At 40.9% G+C, this 27,608-nt stretch overlaps 1 protein-coding gene across 1 annotated transcript in view; it reads left to right on the top strand.

Annotated features, from left to right (window-relative positions):
- The window catches only part of LOC306977910 (uncharacterized protein), a 77,478-nt gene extending 50,731 nt beyond the window's left edge, over window positions 1-26,747 (top strand). The window contains exons 12-18 of the mRNA XM_079576349.1: window positions 1,305-1,416; window positions 12,668-12,777; window positions 12,916-12,990; window positions 13,556-13,649; window positions 13,917-13,960; window positions 21,024-21,123; window positions 26,261-26,747. Of these exons, the coding sequence (XP_079432475.1) occupies window positions 1,305-1,416; window positions 12,668-12,777; window positions 12,916-12,990; window positions 13,556-13,649; window positions 13,917-13,960; window positions 21,024-21,123; window positions 26,261-26,455 (730 nt within the window). The 3' untranslated portion in view covers window positions 26,456-26,747. The remainder of the gene's footprint in view (window positions 1-1,304; window positions 1,417-12,667; window positions 12,778-12,915; window positions 12,991-13,555; window positions 13,650-13,916; window positions 13,961-21,023; window positions 21,124-26,260) is intronic.
- The last annotated feature ends 861 nt before the right edge of the window (window positions 26,748-27,608 follow it).

Below are 27,608 nucleotides of genomic sequence, written 5' to 3' on the forward strand. Positions count from 1 at the left end.
CCGCGTTATCCCATTGTTCTGGCTTCATTTAGTTTATTGTAAAAACATGTAGCTTGTGTACTCAGTCAGGGTGAATTTCTCAGCTGTAATGTACATGTTTTTACAGTTGATTTCATGATTGAGGACTCTGTCTTGCTATGGTAAGACAATGGAGCGTTTATTTTTGATATGGAATGTTTTTTGCCATCTTCCCATCCTCATTAGCGCTCCAAAATAGTTTATTCAAAAGGTGTTAGATGATTAATTTGTGGATTTCTATTTTATTATAGTTCATATTTCAACACAATTACTAATAAAAAGCCGATTATCATTCATGGCTTACTTGTTTTAAAATGTGAGCCAGTATGTTCAAGGCCCCAATATTTTCACTATTCATAAACTTAACGATTTCTCATTTTTAAATTTTTCATTGGAGCTATAGGTCAGCAGTGGGGGAGGTTTGTTTTGCCTGGCGTAGATGTATACCGTGTGTATATATATGTTTGCGCGAGCGGGTGTGTGCTTGTGTGTGCGGAGGGGCTTGCAGGGGGATGTGGAGACTCACTGAGACGGTGCGGGAAGGTTTGTGGAAATGGTAATCATTTGTCGTATTGATCCGGCCGTAGCCAGGGCAGCCCCGCGCGCACGCCCCGGCTGGCGCGCACGTGCGCTCACACTCGCGGAGCCCACAAGCGCTCGGGAGCACAGTGGTGTGGCAGGAATAGACCCTTTTATATTGATCCCCTTCACATTCCCTTAGCTGGCCCGCCACACACACATTTAAACACACATGCTTACACTTTCTGGTCCCACACCAAGTCCCACAGCGCCACATTTTCTTCCTATTGACGGGTAAATTAAATACTTAAATCCATTTGTTTTTCTGCATGCATTATTTAGGATATTTACAGTTTTAGACAGAGTTAGATAGATTGATAAGCAACACATGTATCATCTGCTGCCCATGAAGTAATATTTTCTTCATCAAATGTCATTATAAGTGTACAACGAAATGATCACCTTCACAGATGCACTGATTACACACTGACTCCTAAGTGAAATCCATATAGGTGATTTCTTTTTTCTAAATAAATGCAACTATACATAAACATTACATCTTTATTGCATCAGTGCATAAAAACAACATGCGTTCACGTTCTTTTCGCACGCTCTCCAGTCCCGCAGAGGCATTGATGGTGCAAATAAAATACTTAAATTTGCGCGTTTTCAGATGTGTATTATTTAAAACGAGCTTGTTTTTTTTTTTGACGGGCTGAAGGTGAAATAAATATATAAGGCTGCCCCGCGTGTTTGTGTCTCTAAAGGTCGGCGGTGTTGAGGCTGGAGACGGAGCGGGCCGAGCTGAAGAGGGAGCTTCAGGAGGCTGTCCATCTCCAGCTCAAAGCACAAACAGAGAAACGGGAAGCACAAGAGCAGGTAAACAACTCCACTACATCAGGACCAGTGTTAAACAATGTGGAGTGGGCACTAAAGTGTTTAAAATGAACTCTTTACTGTTAATTAAAACACACATATTTGTTGCGATTGTGTTATAGCTTCGGAAGTAAGAGGAACATAACTCTAAACCAGGTTTTTTTCTGCTGGTAAATTATACTATATGGTGTTTCCAGTCAAATTGTAGCCATTTTAGTGTGAATTTGTGTAATTTGAGTGCTAACATTCAGTAACCACGTTATTAGCACGTGTCACTCTGTCTAGAAGCTATAGCTACGGTAACGCGCCGTGACAACTTCCTGTATTTACCCACGGGTCACAAACCACACCCTCCGCAAACCTCCTTGTCTCCTTCCTCACTCGTCCACTGCTGTCCTCCAGGCGCCGCCCACTTTGACAGGTCCTTTTTTTTTACTGCAAATGTGGGGGGAGTAAAGGGTTTAGTCCTACTTTAAAGCCACACTGCGGAATATTTGCATGATCCGAAAACATTTGCTGAATCACAATGGCAACAAAAGTCTTGCAACCAAACCAAACATGCTCCTAATGATCAGATAATAAAGCGCTTGAACGAAGGCCTTATGTGTTTAGCCACATCTCCATGGAGCTGGTAATGTCCTGCTCCCAGCAAAGTTACAAATCAGTTTTGACGGATCATTGAGTCCCAAGACGTTCACTTTATTAGGTATTTCTCATTAAAACATCCACCCATTTAAAATAAGCACTTGTTTGTCAGTCGATATATTTGTTGAAATATTACTTATTCTGGCTTTAAAGAAAATCCAACTTCCAAATTAGATCGCTGAGGGGGCGTGAACGCAAACTGCCTTTACATACAGTAGATTTCATTTCCAATTAAGAAGGACCTACCACCAGTTAAAGGTAAAGTCGGATTATAAGTGAAGTAACTATATCATGGAATTGCAATACCTTGCGGTGTCATTCAAACGTCATTGTGTAATAGAAGCGGTTTAATTTCCCTTTGCTTTGCCGCTCCATAGACTAATACAAAGGTGTGTTGTTCGCTCTCCTCCAAGGTCTCCCTCACCTCCCTCCCGTACCTTTCTGATGATTAGTGGCATATATCCCGCGCTCGAGCCCCGGATTATCTTGTCCAAATGGGGGGAGGAGGGAAGGTTTGCTACGGGAACCTAAACCTGGCAAGGTGATTTGGAGCGTTAATTCCGGGGTGTAATATTCCCTGTTATTCCCTAATGTTCTGGCATGGAGAGGGGTTCGTCGGGTGGTGCTGGTGGGTCGGGAGGGGGGGTGCAGCTCTCTCGAGGGAGCGGAGTTGTCAGAGCTGAGCCGCTGCTGTACAAAGGCAGAATGGATAATTAAGGGTAAAGCCAGGACGGCAAGTGATGTTCATTTAGATTCGACAAACTTTGAATTCTGTCTTAAGCTCCAGTGCGCAATGGTGCTTCTTTTTTTTCTTTTCACTCGGATCTTGATTTTGCATTTTGTTCAGTTCCGTCTTAAAGTTGGTTCCGCTTCCCGTTCAACCTCATGTTTTTTTTTTCCACACTTCTTACTCCGTGTGTCCTCCCTCACCTTACTTTTTTTTTTGTGTCTTTCTGTCGGGCCTCGTGAATAATGCATGGCACATAGCACTGCTCCCCCCTCACATTAGTGCAGTAGGGTTTGACATCAGTGATTACCCAGGGCCAGTAGACACACCGACTTTAGCCGGTTAGGTAGCCAAGTAGCCAAGACAGCGCTTTCAAAAAGATTTCTTCATCTGCAGTATTTCTTCTGCTGTGGAGAAGTGCTTTTCTTTCATCTTTGGGGCCTTTTTTTGTTGCAGCCATCTTGACTTGAGTTGTACATTTTACGATCAAACAATGATGTAAGAGATGTTTCTGTCCAAACCGAGTCACGCTTTAAGAGACATCCTCCAGTTTGTCGGATTCCTGGCTTTAACGCACGGCCATTACAGCCATTGGTATATTTGTGATTCACGGGACTATTTTAAGCTGTGAATCTGAAAACAAATCAACATAGGAAAGTAATTGGTATGCAAAGACTTTCAACAAAAAATAAAGCCATTCTTATATTAGCTCCAATCGAAAACTTATAACTAGATGGTTACAGCACTACATGATAAAAACAGAAGACTATTTTTATTGCTTGTTATTTGGACATGCCTAATTAGCAAATTCACAAGGCTACAAACAAACAATTATAATTATGTGTTTTAATTGTTGTGGCTGTTTAGTCTACATGAACAAAAATTAAGCAAAAATCCTTATTAATATAATGATAATGACAACAAAAATAATAGCATAGTCCACTGATTAAAAATGATGACATATTTGAACTACCAGGAACCAAGAGAATGAGCCTACTTTTCATTGTTTTTAGGGTAATCGTGCATGTGTGGTGTTTTGTATGCCAGCATATCTGTTTCGCATTTTCTTTATTCCACAACATCAAGGGACGTTTTCGATAAATCTGACTAGTATTTAAACACCAGTGTGATGTCCTCTCTGACTATAACTCCTTCATTAGGTCCCGATCGCTCTTATTGACCAGCGCAAGATGAATTATTTGCTGGTGAAAAAAAAATCAAAGGGTTTGAAATGGTAAATGGTACACTACAGTGGCCTATAGAGGAAATCTATATTACAAATTGCCTGGGTGCACAGTAGGTGAACCTCAGATAGCTGTGTCGCGTACATCTTACTGTACTATAGTGTGTGTATGAAACACGTGTCTTTGAATTCTCTTAGTATCTGGGGGGAAAAGATGATAATGTTTGCAATTTGGTGTTTGCATGTGCACACGGCGTCATCACTCTGGCCTGTCCCTCTGCATGGGTCCAGTTCAAATACAAATAGTGGTAAACACCAGGCATGTTTTTGTGACTTCTGTTGCTTCAAACATTGATCAGATCTCCGCTTTTCTCCTCTGTCACTCCTTTACTTCTCTCTCTCTCTCTTTCTCTCTCTCTCTCTCTCTCTCTCTCTCTCTCTCTCTCTCTCTCTCTCTCTCTCTCTCTCTCTCTCTCTCTCTCTCTCTCTCTTTCTCTTTCTCTCTCTCTCTGCCACACACACACAATCACAGTCATTAGTTGTGTGTTGACTTTAGCTCTTTTAGCATATGGAGTGAAAGATTTCAAACAGTTTTAATGAGAAGTTTTCAGATGGCAAAAGTTTGAATTGGGGTCCGTGTTTATTAGCTTTTTGGGTAAGCTTTTGTAACTGCTGAAGTCATTTGTTTACAATATGAGATGGTGACTTTTAATCTCCCTTGTGCAAACTGTTTTAAAACTGAACTTTGGTCCATGAGGCAGGGCTTGTCGATTAGATCAGAGCCGTGATTCATCTCTGTCGCGATGAAACAAGCTTTTCATGTTGAATATTTTACATGAGATTAATTCAGCCACACGAAGTCAAGGGCTAGTGTAATAAACTGAGCAAACATATACATTATGTATATACAGCATGGTGAGAGAGGGTAAGAAGAGGGATTGTGGCATACAACTTAAATTTGCAAATGACTGGATGCTAGAATTTGGCAGAATATATATTTTTTTAAAATACTGATACTTTAACAATACTTGGTTTTTCGATATTGACCTGAATTATACTTGTTCTAATATGCTAAAATATTTCCATCCATGTGTGGAAGATGAAAATTTACGGTTCATCTCTAATGATCTAAGTAACTCATGCCCCTAGAGGCCATAAGCGCCACTGCAGGTGTCATAGCATGTTGCGGTTACTACACAGACAGACAAGACAAAGGCGGAGAGGGATATTGTACATCCAATTACACAATGGAGATAATGTTTTTCACTCAAACTAATGGCGCTAGCCGCAGTTAGCTTTGCCCGTTAGCCTTCTTCTTCGTGATTCCCTTCGTGTGTATTGCACCACCGACCCGGAGGCAGGAAAGCTGCAAGTGTGGTTTTCTGGCCAGAGACACCAGAGGGAGATAGAAGACCATCCCATTAACACTTATATGTACCAAAGGGGACTATGAAAAGGATTTATTAAGGTATATAAGTTACTTAGTACTGCTTTAAAAAATGTGTGAAAAATAGGGAATCATTTAGGGAAAATGGGGTAAAATTGTTAGAAACTGTGGCAATACAAAATTAAGAAAATAAACTGTAGAAAAATATGGGTCAAAAATTGGGAGGAAAATTGAAAAAAATAATGGGGGTGAATAGACAAAATGCTAGTAATAACAATTATCTAATAAAAATTGGATAACAAACAACAAAAATCATGTCAATTATTATTTTATTTTTTTAATTGGGCAAACATTGAGCAAAAAAAATATATATTTTTCGGTACTTGCTTTCTATACCAGTAGTTTCTATACTGAGATTTTACTATGATACAGGTGAAATATTTGAAACGTTCCACTTGCCCATCAACGACACAAGCTGTGCCCTGATTTGAACCAGACACTTTCCCTCTCTCAGACAAATGCTCAAACTCACTATAACCCACAAAAGCAAATTAACCTTCACCTACATATTCAGAATGCCCAGTCTCGTCAGATCTAGGAAGCAATGATGGGTTTAGTATCTGGTGGTCAGAGAGCCCGATGCCAACGATTGATGCAGGCGCTTCTGTCACTCTGCCCCAGGGCATCTGTGACTACATAGCAGTTTATCACTACATATTTAGTTTATATTCCCTACTCCTATTCTAGTTTATGGGTGTCTCATGGTACATTTGCTATATTTTGGTAATGATTTGACACCATGCCTGTCCATTGATCCTGCCCATTACAGTTACTAAAAGCCTTGGGTCTGGCCTAATTAGCCAAGAATGACCCAAAGCGAACCTCCGTTTTTTACACGCACATCGGCCTGATGAGGGGGAATGAGGACGGTCCAATGGCGCTCATTTGTTTTGATGATGAATACAGAGCGGAAGTGTGATTGTCTGATTGTTTAACCAGAGAATGGAGCTGGTATTTGTCCAGTGAGTGAGTGCATACGTATGTTCAGGCATGTGTGGCCCCATTGTCATCCCACACAGCTCATTAAACCACAGCACAGAGGTTCATTTCAGATTCACACCGGATGGAGTCATGCGGCCAACCTGACCATTGTTTGCTCTGGGACAGCGTTTCATTGTTCCTCTGTGTAGAAAAACACCTCCTTTGTTACTTGCAATTTAATTTGAATCTTTTTTTCCCTGCTCTCCTTTATTTTGTATCTCTGAAACCCAGTGCCAGAGCTGATGAGTTTTTCAAAATACTGTCAAAATTACTAATTGTTAAAGTTCATTTCCAAGTGGGACTATACAGTCACAAAGGGACAGACTAGTCAGCATGCTGTTTTGAGTATTTTGTGTATTTAGTTGGTATGAGTTGGTATGAAGAGTGTAGTGATGGGTCCCTGAGTGCAGCGCTATTCCTGTGATCTTGATAGATTAGTCCAAGGCAACTGGGACAATAAAGTTTAAAAAAAATAATAATAATTGGAGAAACTAGAACCTGCAGGAAAGAAATGGGGCAAATATTTAAGACTGCTAATCATAAATTATGTTACCTATTCAGTGTATGCACGTGTTTGAACAAAATACCCATTCAAATTCATCACATGCTTGGTCAAGGTTTAACCATGTCTCTCTTAATAAGGCTTAAGTGCTCATAGCCTTGATCGAAAGCATACAGTGTGCCATAAAATTTCCATTATTAATCAAATCCGCCTCTCATTTAGTTGAAATGCATAAAAGTAATGTGAAATGCCACTATTCCATTCAAGGTAAAGTTTTTAATCATTTCACCTCCACTGCCCTCTTAACAGGTTTTCAAAAGAGCTTTGTAAAAGCGCCCTATTGAAGTTTCCTTTTTAAGAAATCTTCGAGCAAAGGAAATAGTAACTCAAAGCGATATGATGGACTTTAAAAAGGGAAATTTAAGAGATTTCCTTTTTCAGTGAAAAATCTGAGAATATCAAGTGTTTGAGTCCAACTTAGAAATTAAGAGTTAGAGCTGCAAAGTGTGATTATTCAATGATGATTAGATATTGTCTTGTACGTGTAAGAAGTACTCAAAATATGATCTCAGCTCAAGGTAGTGTCACCCCAGTGAATCTGAACAAGGTGTTTTGGGGGCCCTCCACTGCAAGTCACTTTATTCTTTTGCAGTGCCTTTATGTCAGATGCCCTACCTTGCAGTCGTCTCCTTTTTGGTCGTCTCTTGTATAGCTTTGATTGCTTTATATTCTTGTGAACCCCGGCATCATTATCATCAAGCCGACATTGTTCCCTGGCAGAAAGTAGTCATATTATAAGTAAGCAGTCGCTGTGTTCCATTTTTATGCTTTACATGCAGCTCTAAAAACGAGGCATGTTGTGCTTTTGGAGGCTAGATGCGATATAACTTCAATAATGTGGGATAAACAAGCCGGCAGCGTGTGTAGGAAGGAGAGTGTCTGAGATGAGAGGACTGAGTGAGGCCACGCTGCAGCAGACCAAGGTAATTAAAGAAGCCATCATCAGCATCATTAATATGCTAGATCTGCTGTGGCCCACTGACTGGTCTAATGGGGAACATGTCATCATCATCACCATTAGAGAGACACGCAAACACACACACACACGTGCACACAACGGCATGCGCGCGCACAGCCACGCACACACTCGCTTTTAATGTCGGGTCACGCCACGATTATCACCATTAGGTCTCAAGTATGAAGAGGACCTCATTCTCCACAGGCCCCATAGACATGCATGCACAGTGCAGTATAGATCTTTAATTCAGAGGCCTGTGAGTGATAAGTATGCATATTTAAGTGCTGTCAGGCCTGTTGAGTCTTTTAATTAGACAGAATGAATGAATGTTTTATGAAATCGTGTTTAACAATAAATGTGTTCATTAATTTGATGAGGGGATGTGTTCTGATGGGCTGAGTGCAACAGCGTAATGGCCCGTTTCAGCTTTTCCACTTTGATGATGATGATGATGCTTTTTTAGACAAGACATTCGTTTTACACAGTTCTAGAGGTGGGAAGAGTGAGCAATATGTGTGTCTGTATGTGAGAGCAAGGTTGTTTTGTGTTGTATGTATGACAAAAAAGTTGATCATGTCTAAGATTGGAAAGAGTATTGTTGAGCATAGAGGTCGACTGATGCGGTTGCTTCAGGACATTCATATTAAGTAGGTAAATGGTAAAATGGTCTTCATTTTCTACCTTCATCCCAAAGCGCTTTACAGGAAAAGAACCAGTCACCGATTCACACCCTCATTCCTACACTAATGTACCGTATGCAGACACTTCACAGGGAGCTCGTCTGAAAGACAAATATCTGCAGATTCCAAAAGAAAACCAACAAAATGGAAGTCTCTATCTCTTATGGTTCTGAAGATATAAGCTAAAATCTGCAACATAAAGTATATATAATACAATCCAAGCTATGAAAGTTGTGGGAGGGCTCATTTCAAGGCTCTTTTCAGTGCAATGGGAAGTCTCTATCACTTTCGATAGCCGATATTGTAAAATACCTCTATATTGGCCTGATATATTGGCCAGCCAATATCGGTCGACCTCTACTTGAGTAAACTTCGTAAAATTCATTGTGTCTACTTGTGTTCTAGTATCACTGTTTTTGTTCGTTTTGTCAGACATCTCTAACCTTAGTGTCTGACAAAACGAACAAAAACAGTGACTCTACTTGAGTATTTGTCGACTTTACTGTCACCGTAGGGAAATTTGACCCATCTTTCAACAAGTGCCTCTGGGTAACCTAAAGGGAGTGGTAGGTGACCACAGTGCAGCACTCGCAGACCCTTCTCCAGATCTTGAGCCAGGTTCATGATCAGGAGTGCAAACATAACTAGAGGTTTTTAGCCTAGCATGTTTTGGGTTGATGGGGTGAACAGGCAAACCCTACACAGCCTTACCCACTCTGGGAATTGAACTTGAGACCTTCTTGCTGTGCCACTGTGCCACAGTGAGCGCATAGACTGGTCATAACAAATACAATTGTTTAAATAAATATATGAATATAAACATGCACCATTCTGATACTGCCAAAGAATAAAACAAATAAAACAGCAAAGAAACACTGCGACACAAAATCACATCACTCGGCGCTTCAGAAATCCACATCTATTACAGGAAGAGAGCAAATAGGAGTAAAAAAGAAGTCAGAATACGCAATAAACCTGAGGGAGAACCGTAGAAGGGCTCCACTTTACAGAACATTTAAAAACTGCATATCTTCAAAGTACTGTACTACTGAAGGCTTCAAGAGTCCTCCCTCTGGCTTTTCCTTTCTGGGGTTGAAACAACAAATCACCTGCTTAGAGGGCTGTGATCTGCATACATATTTGGATACATTTAATACCAGATGTCCTTCCTGATCCAACCTGATCCAACCTGCTCCTTTTATTGAAGATTGGGACCGGCACTGGCACGTGAACCCATCTGCAAAGTAGCCCATTCAACAATGAAAATAGAAAATGAGTCAGTTTATTATTTTATTACTTTATATGTCCCTGGCTTCAGCCCAAAAACTGAAAGTTGAATTATGCTTATCCCATGACCTTGGTCTGTTTTAGTGAAACTGTACAGTTAATGTGCAATGTGATGCCTGTCCGCTGCTCTATGGAGAACAGAATAGATGGAAAATCCATTAACTGCTAAAGTCCTCAAAATCATTTTTCTCTCCGCAGGTAGGCCGCGCGGTATGTCATGGAGGTTCATTTAGATGTATAAGCTCTGAGAAAGCCTATGCGAGTGTGTTGTCGCTGAATATGGCCCACAATCTCTGCCTCACGTGATGGAATAATCAAAACGATCACTTTTGTTCCTGACGCCGCCGAAACTATTCCAAATTTTTTTTACCAGCACCTCCGTAATCAACTCCTAGGTCCGGCCGTATCGCTAAACTCGGTTTTAAGTGCGTTTCCCAAATGCGTTTTGTTGGCCCCTTTACCCCCCATCATCTGCTAAAATATTTGTGCTACAAAACCAATCTAAATGTTAAGCAGGTGTGCCGCTCTTCCAACCCCCCCCCCCTCCCGCACACACACACACTGCGCGTCGTCCTTTTACCTTTCTTTCTGTAAATGTCCCCTTCTTGTCAGGGGCGCCCCCACCCCCTGTCTCTTGCCCCTCTCCGGCTCCCCTGACACCAGTGGAAACAGGCTGATGGGGTGTAATTTAGTCCTAATCACAACATCAGACTATCCCGGCGATTTACATGCGGCAGTCACACAGTCAGTGGGGACATGTTAATATGGGACCACAGGTAATTACTGTCATTACGCCATGCCGCAGATCCCGCCGCCGTGTGTACGTCCCTAAGTGTGCCCAGATGCATTGTGGGTGCAGCTTTTTGATTGGTATGATTTCATTTTTGTGTATATAATTAATATTGGTGGTGCCTTTAATGTGCAGTTTGGGCCAGTTAATTTACAACGGCGGCCGCTTCGCAATGATGATTTGTAGGAGGAAAACAGAAATGAATTCAACAAGGGATTCACCCAATGTATTTCATATTGACAAATATAATTACAATTGATGCTTTGACTCAGTTAAGGCTTCAGAATTGAATGAGTCGCTTGATCTAATTTCTCGTTCTCATAGTACTTCTTGATTGCTTTGTTTGTTCGAATGCGGACACTGCTGCCTGGGAATCCAATTAAAAGTGGACTTCTTTGCTATTTTAATTATTGATTATGTGTCACTTGCTTGAGTTTCTGTCGCTGTATTTCTTGCGCATTGAGTTTCTGAAGCGTAAAGGAAACAAAATATCAAAACAAAAACCTGACAAATGCTGTTGCTTCAGAGTTGATTTTCAAAGTAAAAAAATAGAAAGTTTTTATAAATGTCGTAAGTGGACTTTTTAAATGTACATTTAGAGCTTGGCGCCGTAATGCTCTTAGACGCTTGTCTCAAAAGTGGGCATTTCTATATATTTAATAGCATCCAAGCAGCACCACTAATGGGCCCACTAATTCTCCTAATGCTACCTCTATACATATCATATTGTAAGACCAATCCATCTTGATGGATTGTTTGCAGACACTTTTTCCCGTAATGGATTTAACCCTGAGGACTTTTGACCAGACAAAAGATAGAAATGGTTTGCTTTGAATTGTTCAAATGTTTCACCTCTGCGGACGACTTCTTTTAGGATTCATTGCTATAAATCGCTTACTGCAGTATCTCAATTGGAGCGGCCCATATTACTGACTTACTCACAAAGTATTGCAACAGATGGTTGGAAAAACACAAACCACCAAAAGTACACAACGCAGCCCTTCATTTTCTCCCAATATGGTAGCTAAAATATGTCATTTTCACATTGCAAAGGCACCACGAATGACTATTTAGTCTTGCCACGTGAAGTTTGGGAGCTATAAATTTGTCAGTTCAGAAATTATCGGCAAAGTCACACTAGACATTAAAGGCAACACTGTATAAAGAGACTCTATCTACCCAGCATTTAGCTCTAGATTCATATCAACATAAAAAATAAATTGGCATATACAGTAAGACGCATTCAAAGGTCAGTCGGACATAATTTATCGGGCACAGCAGTTGATATCTGTTTTTTTTTTTTTTTTTACATTTTAGGTTAATCACATGCCTTTTTGGGCCTCCTTCAAATCACGGCTCACATATTGGAAACTTTTTTCTTTTTTTTCTTTTTTTTTGAGCCGCTACCCAAAGCTTTGTAGGGAGATGGTAAAAGTATATCAAGGTGTTACCATGGCGATAAGAATAATACGTCAGGGTCCCGAGAGTTGAGGCCCGGAAAGGTCCCAGCGATAAGACCCACCGAATGGAAAAGTCAGCAGTTTGTCCAGTGCCAACCCATCTCACTTTTCACAACAGGCATACACTCTTTCACTCCTCTCCAATTTTCACCTCCGTTATCCATCCTCCCATCCCTCTATTCCGCTATTTTTTCTCCTTTGCACCTGCCTAATGCTCCACCCATTCAACTATTTATATCCCTGTCTGCAAATGCCATCTCTTTCATCCCGCATTATTCTCAATTTACCTAATTTTGCCCCTGTATTATATGCTCTATTTATGACATTCATTTTCACCCTCGCCTTGCCGCCTATCGATTAGAAGCACTTATTCTGTTTTAACCTTTTTAGCTCACACATTTATAACCTTCATGGGACAGTGTGCAGGGCAGACGTGCACATCTACACACACACACACAGAAAAAAACTGCTTGGGCTTGTTTTTAAGTGGAAAGTTGTTGTTTGGAAAGTCATATTTTTGCATTTTGTTTGTAGATAGAGTCATTGCGCTTGGAGATCGACGCTGTAAAGGCCAACAATAACAACCTTCGTCGGGAGAGCCAACTGGTGATGACGAATATAGACCAGTGGATCACACAACAGAAGTAAGTGTACAACAAAGTAGCACATCATTACCCATTGTCCAGTGTCAGAAACTGGGATAAGTGGTGCCTAATCACAGATAACTCCCTTAAAACGTATTGTTGTCGTCACCGTTTTTCTGCATTTCTATTTTGAGCCAGAGCGGCCAATAAGAGCGTTGCTGCCCAGATGAAAGCCCAAAGCGTGGCTCTGAGTGTGGTCACTGAAGAGAAGAAGTGAGTGTCTTTGATGCACAGCAACTCTTGATCTCAACCAGGAATCTACAAATAGAATAGTTCACATAATTGATAGCAATTCAAACAACATTGCTTTTCCGACCTTGCATAGTTGAAGTCGTATAAAGTCTGTCTACGTCTCTGCCTTTGTTTGAGGAATCCATAGGAGCTCTCTGGTCTCTATAATAGCATTAATGCATTAGTATCACTTCCTATCACATAACAAACTTTCTCCTGTCCTACTGCTGGGAAGACATTAATTACTTATACTATGCTACTGTACTGTACTGTACTTTACTTTTGATTGCACAATGCATGCAGCAAGTAGATGGGCCTGGAGTAAAGATTCTCTCTCAGTGCATTGCATTATTGGGTTGAAATGAGCATCCTCAAAGATTCAGATTTAAAGAATGAATCAGCCACCAGGGTAAACAAGCATTGCCAATAGCCTCTGATGTGTATGCGCATGTTTGTGAGTTACAGACATAATGCTTGTGCCAGACAACATGTACCTTTTGCAGACCTTGTTAACAGTAGTATTTTTATGATTTGATGCTCATGCAAGACACCTAGAGGGGGCTAACAATGTGCTGACGGCAGAAGTAAAGCGGCTGAAAGAAGTGGCAGAAGAGAAGGAGAAAGACTTGGAGCTCTTGAAGGTGAACAAGTGCAAAGGACAGCATCATGTGGCAGGAGAAGACATGTTGTGTTTATAATTAGAATTTTTTTTTTTACATGTTGCACCAACATTTTCCACTAAGAGCACAATGTATGTTGATATGAGAAAAAGCACTCAGATATACAGCTGTGCAACAAAACATACAACTTTTTATACTGCTGCTGCTACTATTACTATTGTTATGACTCCAATACAACAACTACAATTGGGCTTCATTGAATGTATTTATCTGCTTCTGTCGCTGCAGGCCCAGTTTGAAGACCACCGATGTTGTTGGCACACCGGCAGAACGTGAGTGATCTTGTGAGGCCGCACATACTAGAGCGTACACTTCACCCCACCAGCTGAACGGAGTTAAGCATTCAGATCTGAACAAAAGCGTTGCCCGCCATGCTCCGCTCTTTCACACACAATCTCGCCCGAACAAAGCTGATGATGATAATAACAGCGGGGAGTGCCAACTTGCGAATGAGACACCCCATGGGCCTGGGCCACCTGTGTGCGTGGCCCGCCAGCGCGCGTGTGTGTGTGCGCGCATAGCGTTTCCTCGTCAATCTGAATATGTGATTCATGCTGGGCCTTTAACAATGATTACACTCCAATCAAGGGCCCATCCTCTTCTGCATGGCCTCCCCCATGGCTGTCAAATAGCATTCATCAATAGAGAGGAGATATATTTATTATGTTCATTAAGGCAATGAAAATGAATGTGGCACAGATGGGGATGGGTGTTTGCTGGATGGGAGGGGAGAAAGCAGAGGAGACTGTTGGTGTGACGGGGCACCTGCCTCCAGCGTCGCACCCTGCTCCCCCAATTTGACCCCCAGAGGTCCCCCTCATTAAAAGCCCCCCCCACTCTTCCCCCGCAGCTCGTCACGTTTTACATACACACGCCCGTCCCAGGACCCCTCCCCTCACAAACCACCCAGCTCTGTTTCCAAAACGCATCAGATTTGTTTTGACGGGGAAGGGCTTTCAATGCTATTCAAAGCTGTCAGTCATTTTAATGATATCATTAAGGGGCCGCGACAGAAAGATGAATCGTTTTTCTTTGTCTTTCCTTCATAATTGGGAATGAGCGAGAGAGAGAGAGAGAGAGAGCGAGAGAGAGGGTCGGGACATAGCCAGAGAGGCAGTTCATATAGATGTACGAGTAACAGGGGTTTTGATTGAGCGAATATAATAACAGCATGAGATAAAAAACAGTGAATGAAAGCTGCTTCACCAGTGCCTCCCCGTTCATTCTCCCATTTCTTTATTACCAGAATTCCTAATTTATTTCATTTCATTATTGCAACCCATTGCCCTGCAAATGCATCTAACCTAAACTGCCATATGTATGAAAATTATACATCTATATGGCGACAGATATGTCATCAGATCTCATATACGTTGAGTGCATAAATCTCATTACTGGAGGCAAGAAGGATATCACCATTGTGTCTTTCCACCGCCGCTATCACTGACAGCAATCAACGCGCCAAGCCGGTTCTGTCATTAGACGGTGCCTTTATTAAAGAAATGCGTTATCATTACTTGGCCTACTGTTCTGTGGCTGTCTCAGAGTCACGGCTTTACATCATGGCAGTTATTGTGCATCAATGAGACAACAGAAAGGTTAGCGATAAGGAAATGGGCCTGTTGTGGTCTTGAGAACATTGTGGAACGAGTTGAACGTTTTGTAGAAGGGCCGACGGCGGCGCAGATGGTAGAGAGGGTCATTACATAATTGGAAGGTCGGTGGGTTTGAATCCCGCCTGTTGAAGGTGCAGATTGTCGTTGCGTCCTTGGGCAAGACACTTCACCCACCTTCCCTCCAGTGTCTGCGCACACTGGTGTATGAATGAGAGTGTGAATGGGTGAGTGGTTCCTTGCTGTAAAGCACTTTTATAGGTTTTCATAATATAGCTGGATATAGTAATGGTATAAACCAGGAGGTATTCTGTTTAAGCCTCTTAACCCCCTCCTTAACCGAGCGCTTTTTCTCCCGTTCACCTTTACCCAAATCGTAAAGCTTCTTGACTAGAGCTTAGGCCACTGGACTCCCTGACTTGAAAGCAAAGACCTACAAAGCTAAAGATTTGTGTTGTTGCCACTTTTTGTCATATTTTGTCATATTTTTGTTGCTTTTTTGTTATGTTTTTGATGCTATTTTTTGAGTTGTTTTTTTTGTTGCACATTTGTTGCTTTTTTGCCATTTTTTTGTTGCTTTTAAGTCACTTTTTGTTGCATTTCTGTCGCTTTTTTGTCCCGTTTTTGACACTTTTTTGTTGCTTTTTTTGGTAATTTTTTTGTCATGTTTTCAAGAAACGTTTAGATTTGGGTAAAGCTGAACAGGGGAAAATGTACTGAGTTCAGGTGGGGGTTAAGAGGTTAAAAAAAGATCAAAGTAGATTGTATATTTTCTATTGCATGAGAGTGTTTATTTGCCAGTGAGATTCTGTATCTCAAAGTGGGCTAAAAGGCTGATGGTGTGCACTCTACCCTCACAACAACATGGTCCTAGTGTTGATTTCAGAAACAAGCAGCGGCCTTTTATCCTTTTCTAAAAAAGTTAATAAAAGACTTAAGCTTTAGCCATTTTATTTTAAGACCTGCCTTATGTATCCCTCTAATGCACTTTTGGCACTTACTGTACAACATGTATGCAATTGTCACTGTTGATACGAAATGTATCAACAGTTAGGTATGGGCAGTAGAATTCCGTGTCAGAAAGTATTTGTCATGAAGCCAAACATTCCAATTGATCTTTTTTGTTGTTTTTATCTACTGTGGCTTCAAAACTAAATTCCAGTTATTTTTCATCATCAAGAAACAGCAACACCAACTCACCACAAGACCCAAATTTCATCAGTTTGTCTTCCCGACCCGACTAAACTAACCTTATTTTGAATCAATGGATCAGCGTGAACTCCTGCCAGCTGAAAACATTGCTAATATTGTGCGAATTTTAAAGAAAAATAAGTGGTGGAAGCAAGAGATGCGGCGGAAAACGCGGCGGTGGAAGCAGAGATGAATGCCTGTTTTGCTGGCGGCAACAAACTGACTGGGTGACTAGCTGACACAAGCCATCTGGGGCTGCTCATTAGGCATTAGGCTTCATCAGTCGCACCACTAACGACGTGTCTCCAATTAAGAGCAGCCCGTGATCACAGCGCGGGATTTGTACAAACACACACACACACGGGCCATATGACGGAGAAAAGACGGAGATAAGAAAGAGCCAGCTGCGTGAGGAGAGGCTCAAGTCTTGCATAAAATTTACAGCAAAAACCAAAGCAATAAATAAGAAAGATGAGAGCAAGATTGGAAGGGAAAAAGCGGGAGGGGGAAAAGCTGCATCGTGTACTTTATTGCCTGGTTTAGAGAGCATGGCATCGCGGCTTTGACACTAATGACTGCAATTATCCACGGGCTGATTGGGTTAGCTGCTAATTGCACGCGTCCATGTTAGCGTGTAAACACAGAAACACATGTTTACACAGGCGTCATGCCAAGCTTCCCCTTCGCCTCGCCGCCTCCTGAGCCCGAGAGAGCATAAATCGCAGTTGTCTCGGCAGCGGTGATGGTTCATGATGTGCCCGAGACCACATTACAGAACTACCAAAGTCTGCAAATCATGTCAGGAATCTTGCTTTATGGACTTGGAAGTTTTCTGTTTGGCAGCCGCGGGGAAACTCATAAGGCTTCTTTGCATTTTTAATTTAAGAGATCAAAGGAATTTTCGGCATTTCTTCTTATTAATGCGCTTTGTGTCATTATTGCAGTGTGAAATTAAAATATGGGGAAGGGTCACTTGCAATTACGCTCAGTTTATGAATGTCATTTTAAGGAAATTAGGTTTCTTTTAAAATTACGTACATTGGCAGAGCTTATATTACTTTCTGGTAAATGCCGCCGGTTAGATGATGTTGTGTCAGCTGCTGTGATTAATAATACTCAGGTCCAGCTATTTCTCAAACTTGGCACTGTATTCAAACATTTACTTTGCTTTCTCACCTGCACCGGGAGTTTCTGCGCGGAAACAGAGCAAAGGATTGTGGTCTGTGCAGTTGCGTTTTTTCCTATTCTGCTACAACAAAGCAGGATGGGAACTTATGTTGTAATGATGTTTAGTGAGCATTCTACTCAATTCCCAAAAATGTGTACACTTAACCTCTACCCCAATACGCTTAAAGGGATATTTCACGATTTTTGACATAGGGCCTAATTTCCTAATTATCCAGAGTGTTGTTGATTTCTGGAGATTTTTTAAATTTCTTATTCATGCAGTCCTTATATTTGAAGAGTTAAGTGGTGCTAGGCTAGTGCTCGGCTGGTGCATGTCTATGGTAACTAGTAGCCTGCATTAAAATAGTCTCTTATAATACCAGACTACTAATATAAATGTCTGTGCTGACTGAATAATCTTTTGAAATATAACCATTTTGCATTTAAAATAACTTATATTTGAGCAGCATCAGCTTCCTGGTTGTAAGCTACGCAGCGGCGGAGTGATCTGCGAGGTTACTGGATCTACAGTAGTTTGTTTCCCTGCAGCCGGCAATACTGCACGTGGAATGACACAAAGGAGCTTTCTACAAATCAGATATGGCAACGATTGGAGGACTACTAGCCTAGCGCTAGCCTAGCACCACTAAACTCTTCAAATATGCATAAATGTAAAAAAAAAAATCTCCAGAAATCAGCAACACTCTGGATAGCTAATGAGGCGCTATGTCAAAAATCCTGAAATATCCCTTTAAAGCGACATTTTCTCCAGTTCAGCTTTCCCCAAATGTAAAAGCTTCTCGATGCCTATTCACCTTATTCTGGAAGTTTGCATGGGTGCCGCCATTAATTGTGCCCGCCCCTTCTCTCCTATTAGTTTACATAGAACTGGAAAAGTCAAGAGAAAATCAGTTACTGCATGAAAACAAAGCCAGTTTTAGGCCGCGCAGAGAAACGGTGCAGTGTTGGCATGTTGGTGCAAGTGAACATTGGACATTTTACACAAATCAGTCTTCTAAACCTCACATTTTAGCGGCGAACATTATCCCTCGTTCTGCGTTTAATGAACAGGCTTCTTGCTCTACCGGAAGTGTCAATATGATCGAAGTGCTGATCCATGACAAAAAGAGGCTAAAGTGGGCACGGCGGAATAGGGTGAATAGGCCAGTGTAACACTTAATTTGAAAGCTAAGACCTACAAAACTGATAACTATTTTGTCAGGTCGTTTTCTTGTGTTTTCGTCTCTGTTTTGGCCCCTTTTTTTTTTTTTACATGTTTTTGTAACATTAATGTCACTTTATTGTCGCTCATTTGTTGCTTCTTGGTCACTTTGTTGCTGTTTTCGTCCTTGTTTTCGTCGCTATTTTTTTCAAGAAGCTTTTAGATTTGGGTAATGCCAGACTTGAGAAAATGTGCCTGGTTCAGGTGGGGGTTAAGAGAGGTTAAGACACATAGTGAGAGCAGGAGCCACACACAGACTATTGATGGCAGGTGCAATAGAAAGCGTGACAGGGAGGGCAAAGCAAAGACGATATGTGGACCAAAGACATCATGAAAAAGACTGGCAAAACATACTTTGAATGTGTGCGATTCACTACAACAAGCCTGAAAGTAGGATCCATCTTCTTATACAGACCATGTCAACATAGCTTGATGTCACACTTTTACTGACTTGCGACCTGTGGCTGGATTAAAAAAAACAAATCATGCCATGTTGCACTTAATGTTATTTTCACATTAGCAGTGAAGAGAGATCCCAAAAGAGTCAATTTAGTTTGTGTTGTGTTTTTTTGTACACCAACGCAATACTTTATTTTATTTATATTGTCTCTTTGTTGAGATTTCACAGTTAAAAACATGGGCTCTGTGTTGTGTCTCTAATGAGTCTCATAAAGTTTTCAGACTAAAATGTCAGTTTGCATATTAGCGTCTCCCTCAAGTGTCTGCTCACATCTTAAATGTTTTAAGTTGTGGCTAATAGGGCCAAAAGTCTTTGTATATTCATGCGTTTGACTATGCACGTCTCCTCGATATGCAGGAACAATGATGCCATTTATTAGTGTTTTGATGAGCACTTGCGTCTTCTCAACTCATGCAAAACGAGGACCGTCTTCCCTTTCGCCGCTCTGATAGAAAATCCCAGCTTGCTCTTTTACAAGAAAATTAACATCAGGGAGGTACTGTGGTACTTTAATGGGCTAAGAAGTCTTCAATAAAGTATTTAGAAGGTTTTCCCCTCAATGCTAACTGGACAGGTTCAGTGGGGCATGAAAGAAAGAGCGTAAAGCGGGGGCAGCGAGCTCCTCAGCCCGTATAGAGCGCCATTATCCAGCGTCGTTAATTTAATAGACGTTCTTTAGTCAGCCCTGTGTCTGCAGATGGCGAACCCTAACGTTTGTTTGTCATTTCACAAAAGCATTTTTAATAAACAGTTAAAATCTTAAATGACTTCTTGTACTCTTAATGTTCCTTGGCTGCGTTCTGTTTTTGTTTTTTTTCCCCCAGACATTATATGGTCTTTCATATCTAATTTAACGATTTCAGGAAGACATTTGCTAACCCATCTTTGAGTTCAGTAATAAGTTATTATGAAGATGGTTAAGATGAAAACGCTCACCAACTTCTTTAGGCTGTGGGTTTTTTAAGGAGCTACGAAGACAACTCTTTTACTCAGAAATGCACTTCACTGCAGAAAATAATTTCAGAGTTGCACTTAATGGAAGAGTGGGGCTTTTTATGCATTCAGAAAGGTTCTCTTGGACATTTCCAACTTTCAATCAAGTTTAAATCCCAATTAGAAAACATCACGAACAGCAGAAAGTTTGCACACATTTTTGCTATCGTGTACAAAAAGCACTTTTTGATTCTGCTTTCTTTTCCATTATTTTTCCTGGGGATATAATATGGTCAGATAAACCATCATTAGACAAAGACAAACATAAAGCTGGGGTAACTACTGTTTTCTCTTGTAGTGGAGTACTTTATTGTAAATGCAGCAATGTGTGGAGATGTGGGCACTGTTGGTGTCTAAATATAGTGCTTTTTCATTCCTGAATGTGGAAGTAAGACTCTAAATCAGTGTATTTCTATGGTGGCCAGTCCTGATTCACGTTGCAATTTGACAAAAACACACCCAAAGCGAATCGAGTCACGTGAATAATTGGATGTGCGGGCGGTAGATGAGAGCCAGAACTGCCGCCGACTTTCAACGGCTCGAAAAAATGGGTGCAAATGGGTGGCGCGGCTTCAGAGAGGATCTCATCTGAAGCACCTGTTGCCCGTGAACTATTACCGCATTCATAGGCAAAAAAAAAGCGAAATATTCCTAGTCCTAAAACACTTCGCCTCCCTCTCTCATTTCAGAGCTGAACAGGACACTTGCCTTGCTTTAAGAAATCAAATCGAGGGGATGCAGACCAGACCGCAAAACAACCTCGAGGCCGTCCAGAAGCGAAATCAACAAGTGAGCGCCGGCGCACACTCACCTGCACTCACCCCTCACACACACACACACACACACACACACACACACAGGAACGCAGCAGATACTCAGATAAACAGACGCAGGGTCCTGACAGTCCTTTCTACGCGGCGAACACAAACACACGCCCACGCGCCCCGGCCCACCTGCTGTTGAGCTCGCACACTAGAGGAACCTTTCATGCGTCCAACTTCAAACGCACATGCACTTACACACAGGCATCCATTTCCTCTTCCGACGATGAAAGCGCAAAAAGCCGGGCTGGGGCGTGCTTTGGGGGCGCGGGGAGAGCGGGAGGGAGGGGGTGCGAAATCATATCGGGACAAAGCGGTGACGTTTCTTTCCACTGGTAAATGATTTTCCTTTCAAGAAAGTAAAAGAGGGATGTATATCAATACCAGGAACGCTGATCTCTCCGTGACAGCATAGGGAAATGGCCCGCTGTGATAAGACAATGTGAGGGGAGGAAAGGAGACGAAAAAAAAAAAACACATAGGAATATTTGGAGAGGAAAAAGCTGACATTTTTTTTAACTTCACAAGAGTCAACAAATCACCAAAGGAGAAAGAAATCAAAAAAGTACTCGGCAGCCGTCCTCAGTTCTCCAAAACTACAGGGTCTGGGGAACGGCTCGCCCGACTTTTTTGTGAAGAGTAGCCCGCTGATTGACGCGCGGCGAAGAAGTACTTGTTGAAGTTTTCAAATGTGTTTTGGGAGGAGCGGTTGCCATTGCAAACATATAAGAGGTTCAGGTGGTGTTGCACAGGTCAGAAGTGAAAGGCTTCTTAGTGTTGATCCTCATTGGTGTCCACATGCATTATACATGTATAGGGCTGCAACTAACGATTATTTTAGTAGGTTTTTATCCAAAATGCTACATTTTCCTGTCATTTTTGCTGTATTGGATTCTGTGTGAACCAGAAAACGATTAATCGATTACAAAAATAGTTGTCGACTATTTCAATAATCGATTAGTTATCGATTAAGTTGTTTCAGCCCTATAAATGCATTAGAATGCTCTAGAATTGAGATGTAAGCTAAAGTATTTTTGTGTTAGTAGCAAGTTGGGCTGGGTAGTGTTAAAAAGTTTTGGTACTATAAGTATTGTAGTATATAAGTATCGAAAACAGCTTACCGAAGAAAACAAATTATATCTTTAGATCCAAGTTTTGATGTTGTTATAAGTTGTTATAGTAAGTGACCTCGTTGGTTTCCCAATGTTTTGCCTACTGTTTACTAATTTATATATATATACTGTATTTTTATTTTATTTTTTTACATTTTTGCCCTATTTTTTTTTTCTTCTTTTCCAATTTTTTCCTCTAATTTTTTGCTATTTTTTAACTAATATTATCCATATTTCCCTAAATTCCCCCCCCCCCCCCCCCAATTTCCCCCCAATTTTTTAACACATTTTTTCCTCTCACTCTTTGTTCGCCCTGCCCCGGATCCCTTGCACTCATTGATTCAGCTTGGACGGGCTGCCCACCGTTAATCTCTACACAAAGCTGTTTCCTTCACTGTCCACCAGAGGCACGTACAGATATCGCGATTCTAAATGGTCCGCATTTATCTGAGCGAGAAGTGCCACAGAATAAATCACCTCTGTCTCTGTGCTCCTTATCAGTTTCAGTCAGACGCAGTCACAAAACATATAAGCCTGTGCTTCATACTCTTCATACTCGTTTTACTAATCAATATCCTGCATTATTGTTTTGTATCAGTATTATATCAGGATTACGGCTGGGTACCGTTACCTTTTATTCGATCCCGGTACTTTAACAATACTTGGTTTTCAATACCGATGCATGAACAATACTTTTTTTCAATGCACCATCTAGAACCAGAAAAGTGAACAATGTTTGGAAGATCTGCAAATTTACAATATCATAGATATCTCCGATCAAGAAATGTGCAAGAAATGGGGAATTATTTGGGGGGGAAATTGCAGAAATTGTGGTCAAAATAAGGAAAGAATTTGGAATAAACTGGGGAAAAAATTGGGGGAAAATGGGGGGGGGAAGAGAGAAATAGGGGAAAATTAGTAAAAAATATATATATATATTGCAAAAATTTGCGAAAAAATGGAAAAGCAAGAAGAATTTTTTTTTTGAATTATATATATTAAAAAAAGATGTAAAAATGGGGTAAACAGTAGGCAAAAAAGGGAAACCAACCAAGTAACTTACTGTAATGCTGTCCCTGGATCAACACCATCAAAATTTGGATCTAAAGATCTAAAAAAAAAATGTCGCCGCCTTCTATCGATACTTACATTTTTTCCATAACTTTTTGTTTGCGTTTAACCGGATCCAGCCGTAATCAGGATATGTACTCATTGAAAGTTGTATCAAAAATGATACAACACGAGAAGCACATCACAAGATCCCTTTATTTTTATTTTTTTTCTAGGATTTGTGTCTTTCACGTCATTCTTCACTGTCCAATACAACATGTGTAGCAGAACAAATCTAGAGATAAACAAAAAAATGCTATTTGATGCTATTTTTGCCCACGATAAGTCCAGTCCAAAGAAAGAGTTGGCTGAATAGACCGTACACCAAATTCTCTTCATTCAACTTTTCAGCCAACGTGATGAACCAACTTTTCCTTTATAGCTCAACTCCCGTAACCCCGTCTGTGTTCATAATTTGTTAAAATGGAAAACACGTCTTTACAAATTAAAGAAGCAGCTACATACAACATCAAAGCTGCTTCTTTTCTGAGGGCTCCTGTCTGTTCCTCTCTGCCCCTCCTCCTCCTCTTGTACACATCCCTCCTCATCCCGACACATGCACACCACCAGTCCACCAGCCGCATGTGAAGACTGGGGGGAGACAAGCTGTGATTTCTAATTTTGCCCCCCTTCCCTTCGCTCACTTTCTCCTCCCTTTTCGCAATTAATAACGCATCCAGAGCTGTAGCCAAACGGACAAGCGGAATTAAACAGGTCTGCGCGGATATACAGTTAATTATAAATGTCATCTTCACTGTTTTTCATGTGGAAACGGTAATGCTGTTAAATGGCGCCGGTTGGAGATACCCCCGTAAGAGTCTTAGGGTGGGTTTTTTGACACATGTCGTCGGTGTGTCGGGTTAAGCTGTGCTATTTGAAGTCATCAGATGTAATACATTTGGGAAGATTTACTGAGCATGTGGGAAATAGTAGCTCCCGGAAGTGTATCTCTCTCTCTCTCTCTCTCTCTCCCTTTCTCTCCTGTCAAATCCACGAAAAGACGACCAGACATGTTCGTGTGACATCATTCTTTAACTGCAGACAAACATGCTGCAAAACAGATGTTGAGGAGCGCAACTGTCATTACAGCGCCTTTAGTTTCTTATTTTACTCCCACTTACGGCTAAAAATACATTATTACCACCTTTTATCTTCCTGTATTATGATTTTTAGACTTGGCACATTTTGCATATAATTACCACCTCGCTTTACAACAAATGCTTTTAGCTATTTTTTTTTTTTAATGCACTGCTGTTTTAGCCAAACGTCCTTGTCAAAATATAAAACACCCTTTATTTAGCCGCTCTCTGTAATTGTGTTTTTAGTGGGACTCCAATCATGTTCTGACAATGCCGGATTTGTTTTGTGTCACGCATGATTTTGTGTCAAATCGACCTCTAATGATAGCTCGAAATTGGGTATTTTCATGTCGAAATTTACACCATTGCATGACTCCCACTTGTGACCGTTTCAGACTGTGAGCACAACACCATCCCATATAAAGAAAAAAAAAAAAAAAAAAGCCTCTTGCAATTTCCTCCTCATTCATATTTGTGTTTCAAGGGGCATGAAAGCAGCTGTGAACGATGAATTAGGCATTTAATCGAATGCCGGGTTGCTTCATCAACGCGATAGCCGCTTGATATTTATTCATAGCTTCAAATTAAGTTTTGTAATTTGGTTGATTAAACTAAATAAATATGATGTTTGAAACTTTTCTCATTTCTTGATTTTCACTGTCATGCTCGAATGCAACTCCAATTCAAGCTCAGACATTGTAAATAAAAACGGAACGTAATGATTTGCAAATCTCATAAAGCCATATTTTATACACCATGGAACGTAGCACAACAGGAACTGAGGTATTTTGCCACGTTAGGGAGAATTGTAGCTCAATTTCAATTTGTTTGCAGCAACACGTCCAATAAACATCTTGTCCGTTGCTGCTTATTTCAAGTTCAGCCCGCAGATCTGGGAACAAATGTACCGTACAAGACAACTGGAGGATCATTTGACTACTAAATGCTCCTCAGATAAAAGTGAATAGGCAACATTTCTAAAGTATGTGAAGTCAGGCTGTACAAATGTTTGCATTCTGATTGAAATTATTCCAGTAATATGTGTCATCCATACTGAGATCTTCTCTTATGCGTTAACGTCTCAAAGTTTTTTAGAAAGTGCGCGGTGAACTCAATCTTTATTCAAAACATGAATTGCTAATCCCATCACAATACCGTATTTTCCCGACTATAAGTCACACTTTTTTTCGTAGTTTGGCTGAGGTTGCGACTTATACTCATGTGCGACTTATACATCAGAATATAGCCTACAATTTCACTTTTGTTATTTTCATACTGAGAGCAGCTAGAGGGTGCTCTAGGCTTGTGTACCAGTATCTGCTACTCCTGTACCACTGAAGATTTAAAAGACGGTTATCGACCAGCAGAAAAAAGTGTGGAGTGAGCGAGAAACTTGACAAGTAGTTGCCAAAGCTGGTGTGACTTATACTCCAGAGCGACATATATATATATTTTTTCTTCTTCATTATGCTTTTGTTTTTTGGCTGGTGCGACTTATACTCCGGAGCGACTTATAGTCCGGAAAATACGGTCCAAGCCCTGCAGCCATAATGTGAAGCAAACAGAACATTGTTTCCAGTGTTTGAACCTTTTCGGATTGGGTTTGTAATCGAGTTGATGAGGTCGATTTATATTTTTAAACTTTCCACCATGTTATGAATAGTGTTACAGATTGGCTTACAAAAATTCATAAAAAGCATGATAAAGCTTATTCCAACTAAATATAATTTAAACTTTTCCATTTGCACTCGTGGATGAAATTTTTCCTTTCCGCAACGTGTGTTTTTTTTCTCTCTCCCTGCAGTTAAATATGCTCAGCCGGGAGAACAGGCATTTGCATAGGCAGCTGCAAGAGGAGAGGTCCCTGAGAAGACAAGTGGAACGTGTTTCTTCTTCTACCTCCCACAAGAGCTCCCCCGTCCACCCACTTCCTGCCTCCTCCTCCTCTTCTTCCTCCCCTCCTGGGACGGGACCGAACAGGTTTCCAACTCTACGTTAAAAGACGATGCAATCGCCGGGCCGGGTCGGGTACCGGGGGTTTGACTAAAGCGTCCCCCTGACTTCCTTCACAGAAGGGCGGTGGAAAGGATAACAGTGCGGATGTGATCAAATACCGAGCCCCTGAAGAGTTTGACCTCTAGTGACCCCTGTGACCCCCCGGCCTCTCACCAGGGAGTCCACGCAGTATGAGGTTAATGTCCTGCAGGTCAATGTCACGTCCCACTGTGGGTTTTGCCTGAGGGAAAGATCCACTTTGAGAGCATAAAGGAATTTTCTTAAATCATCAAGAAAAAAAGGGGTTAAAAAAAAAGCTCTTCTCAAACTAACTTTTGTTTTAGTGGATTTTTATGTTTCAAGAGCACATACACACTTACAGACGTCTCTCTTATAACAATAGGCCCATAGTAGTGAGTAATGAAATAAATGACTGTTGATTATAACTTATTACACAAATTAACTAATTGCAGGAAGTGGCTAACAGTGATGATTGTCTCTTTCTATGAGCACTGGCATAGACCCACATGTTGATATAATGAGCAGCTGAACAGCAGCATCCACGTGCATGGACTTAACTGCATGAGTCTGAATGAGTGAGTTCATTGTGCGCCATGTGCTGCTTTTAGGCATGTGCTTAAATTAATGCTAAATGATACTTAATTGTTAAATAACGAATAGGCACGAACACATTAACATCTATAAATTAAATTAGTTGGGATTGGCGTTTTTCTTGACATGTAGGTTAAGGAAGGATAAGGCATTCAATTTTATCATTTTATAAGCAAGAACTACACAACAACAATATGTAGATTAGACAAATGTATTTAGCAAGAAGTAATTACGATGATGCCGTGATGAAGAGGACAAAAACGAGACCAGAAGTGACAAATGAACTTGGAACAGCTTGGTTTAGTTGGGTTGACTTAATAATAACATGTTTTTGAGTGTGGATGCATCTACAAAGTGCCTATAGTGAGACTCCATAGGAATCTTTTTGGAGGGTGATATTATCACTCCATATCACTCCAGCTGCAGTGGAGTGATTTAACTGTTATTTAAATGATGCCAGGCCAGGTGTACATTTTCACTTTTTAACGGACACCTTCCAGCCAATCAGAATCGAGTATTCACCCAGACCATGGTATAAATATGAG

Source organism: Gobius niger, assembly GCF_951799975.1.
Source record: "Gobius niger genome assembly, chromosome: 18".
Lineage (NCBI taxonomy): Eukaryota > Metazoa > Chordata > Actinopteri > Gobiiformes > Gobiidae > Gobius > Gobius niger.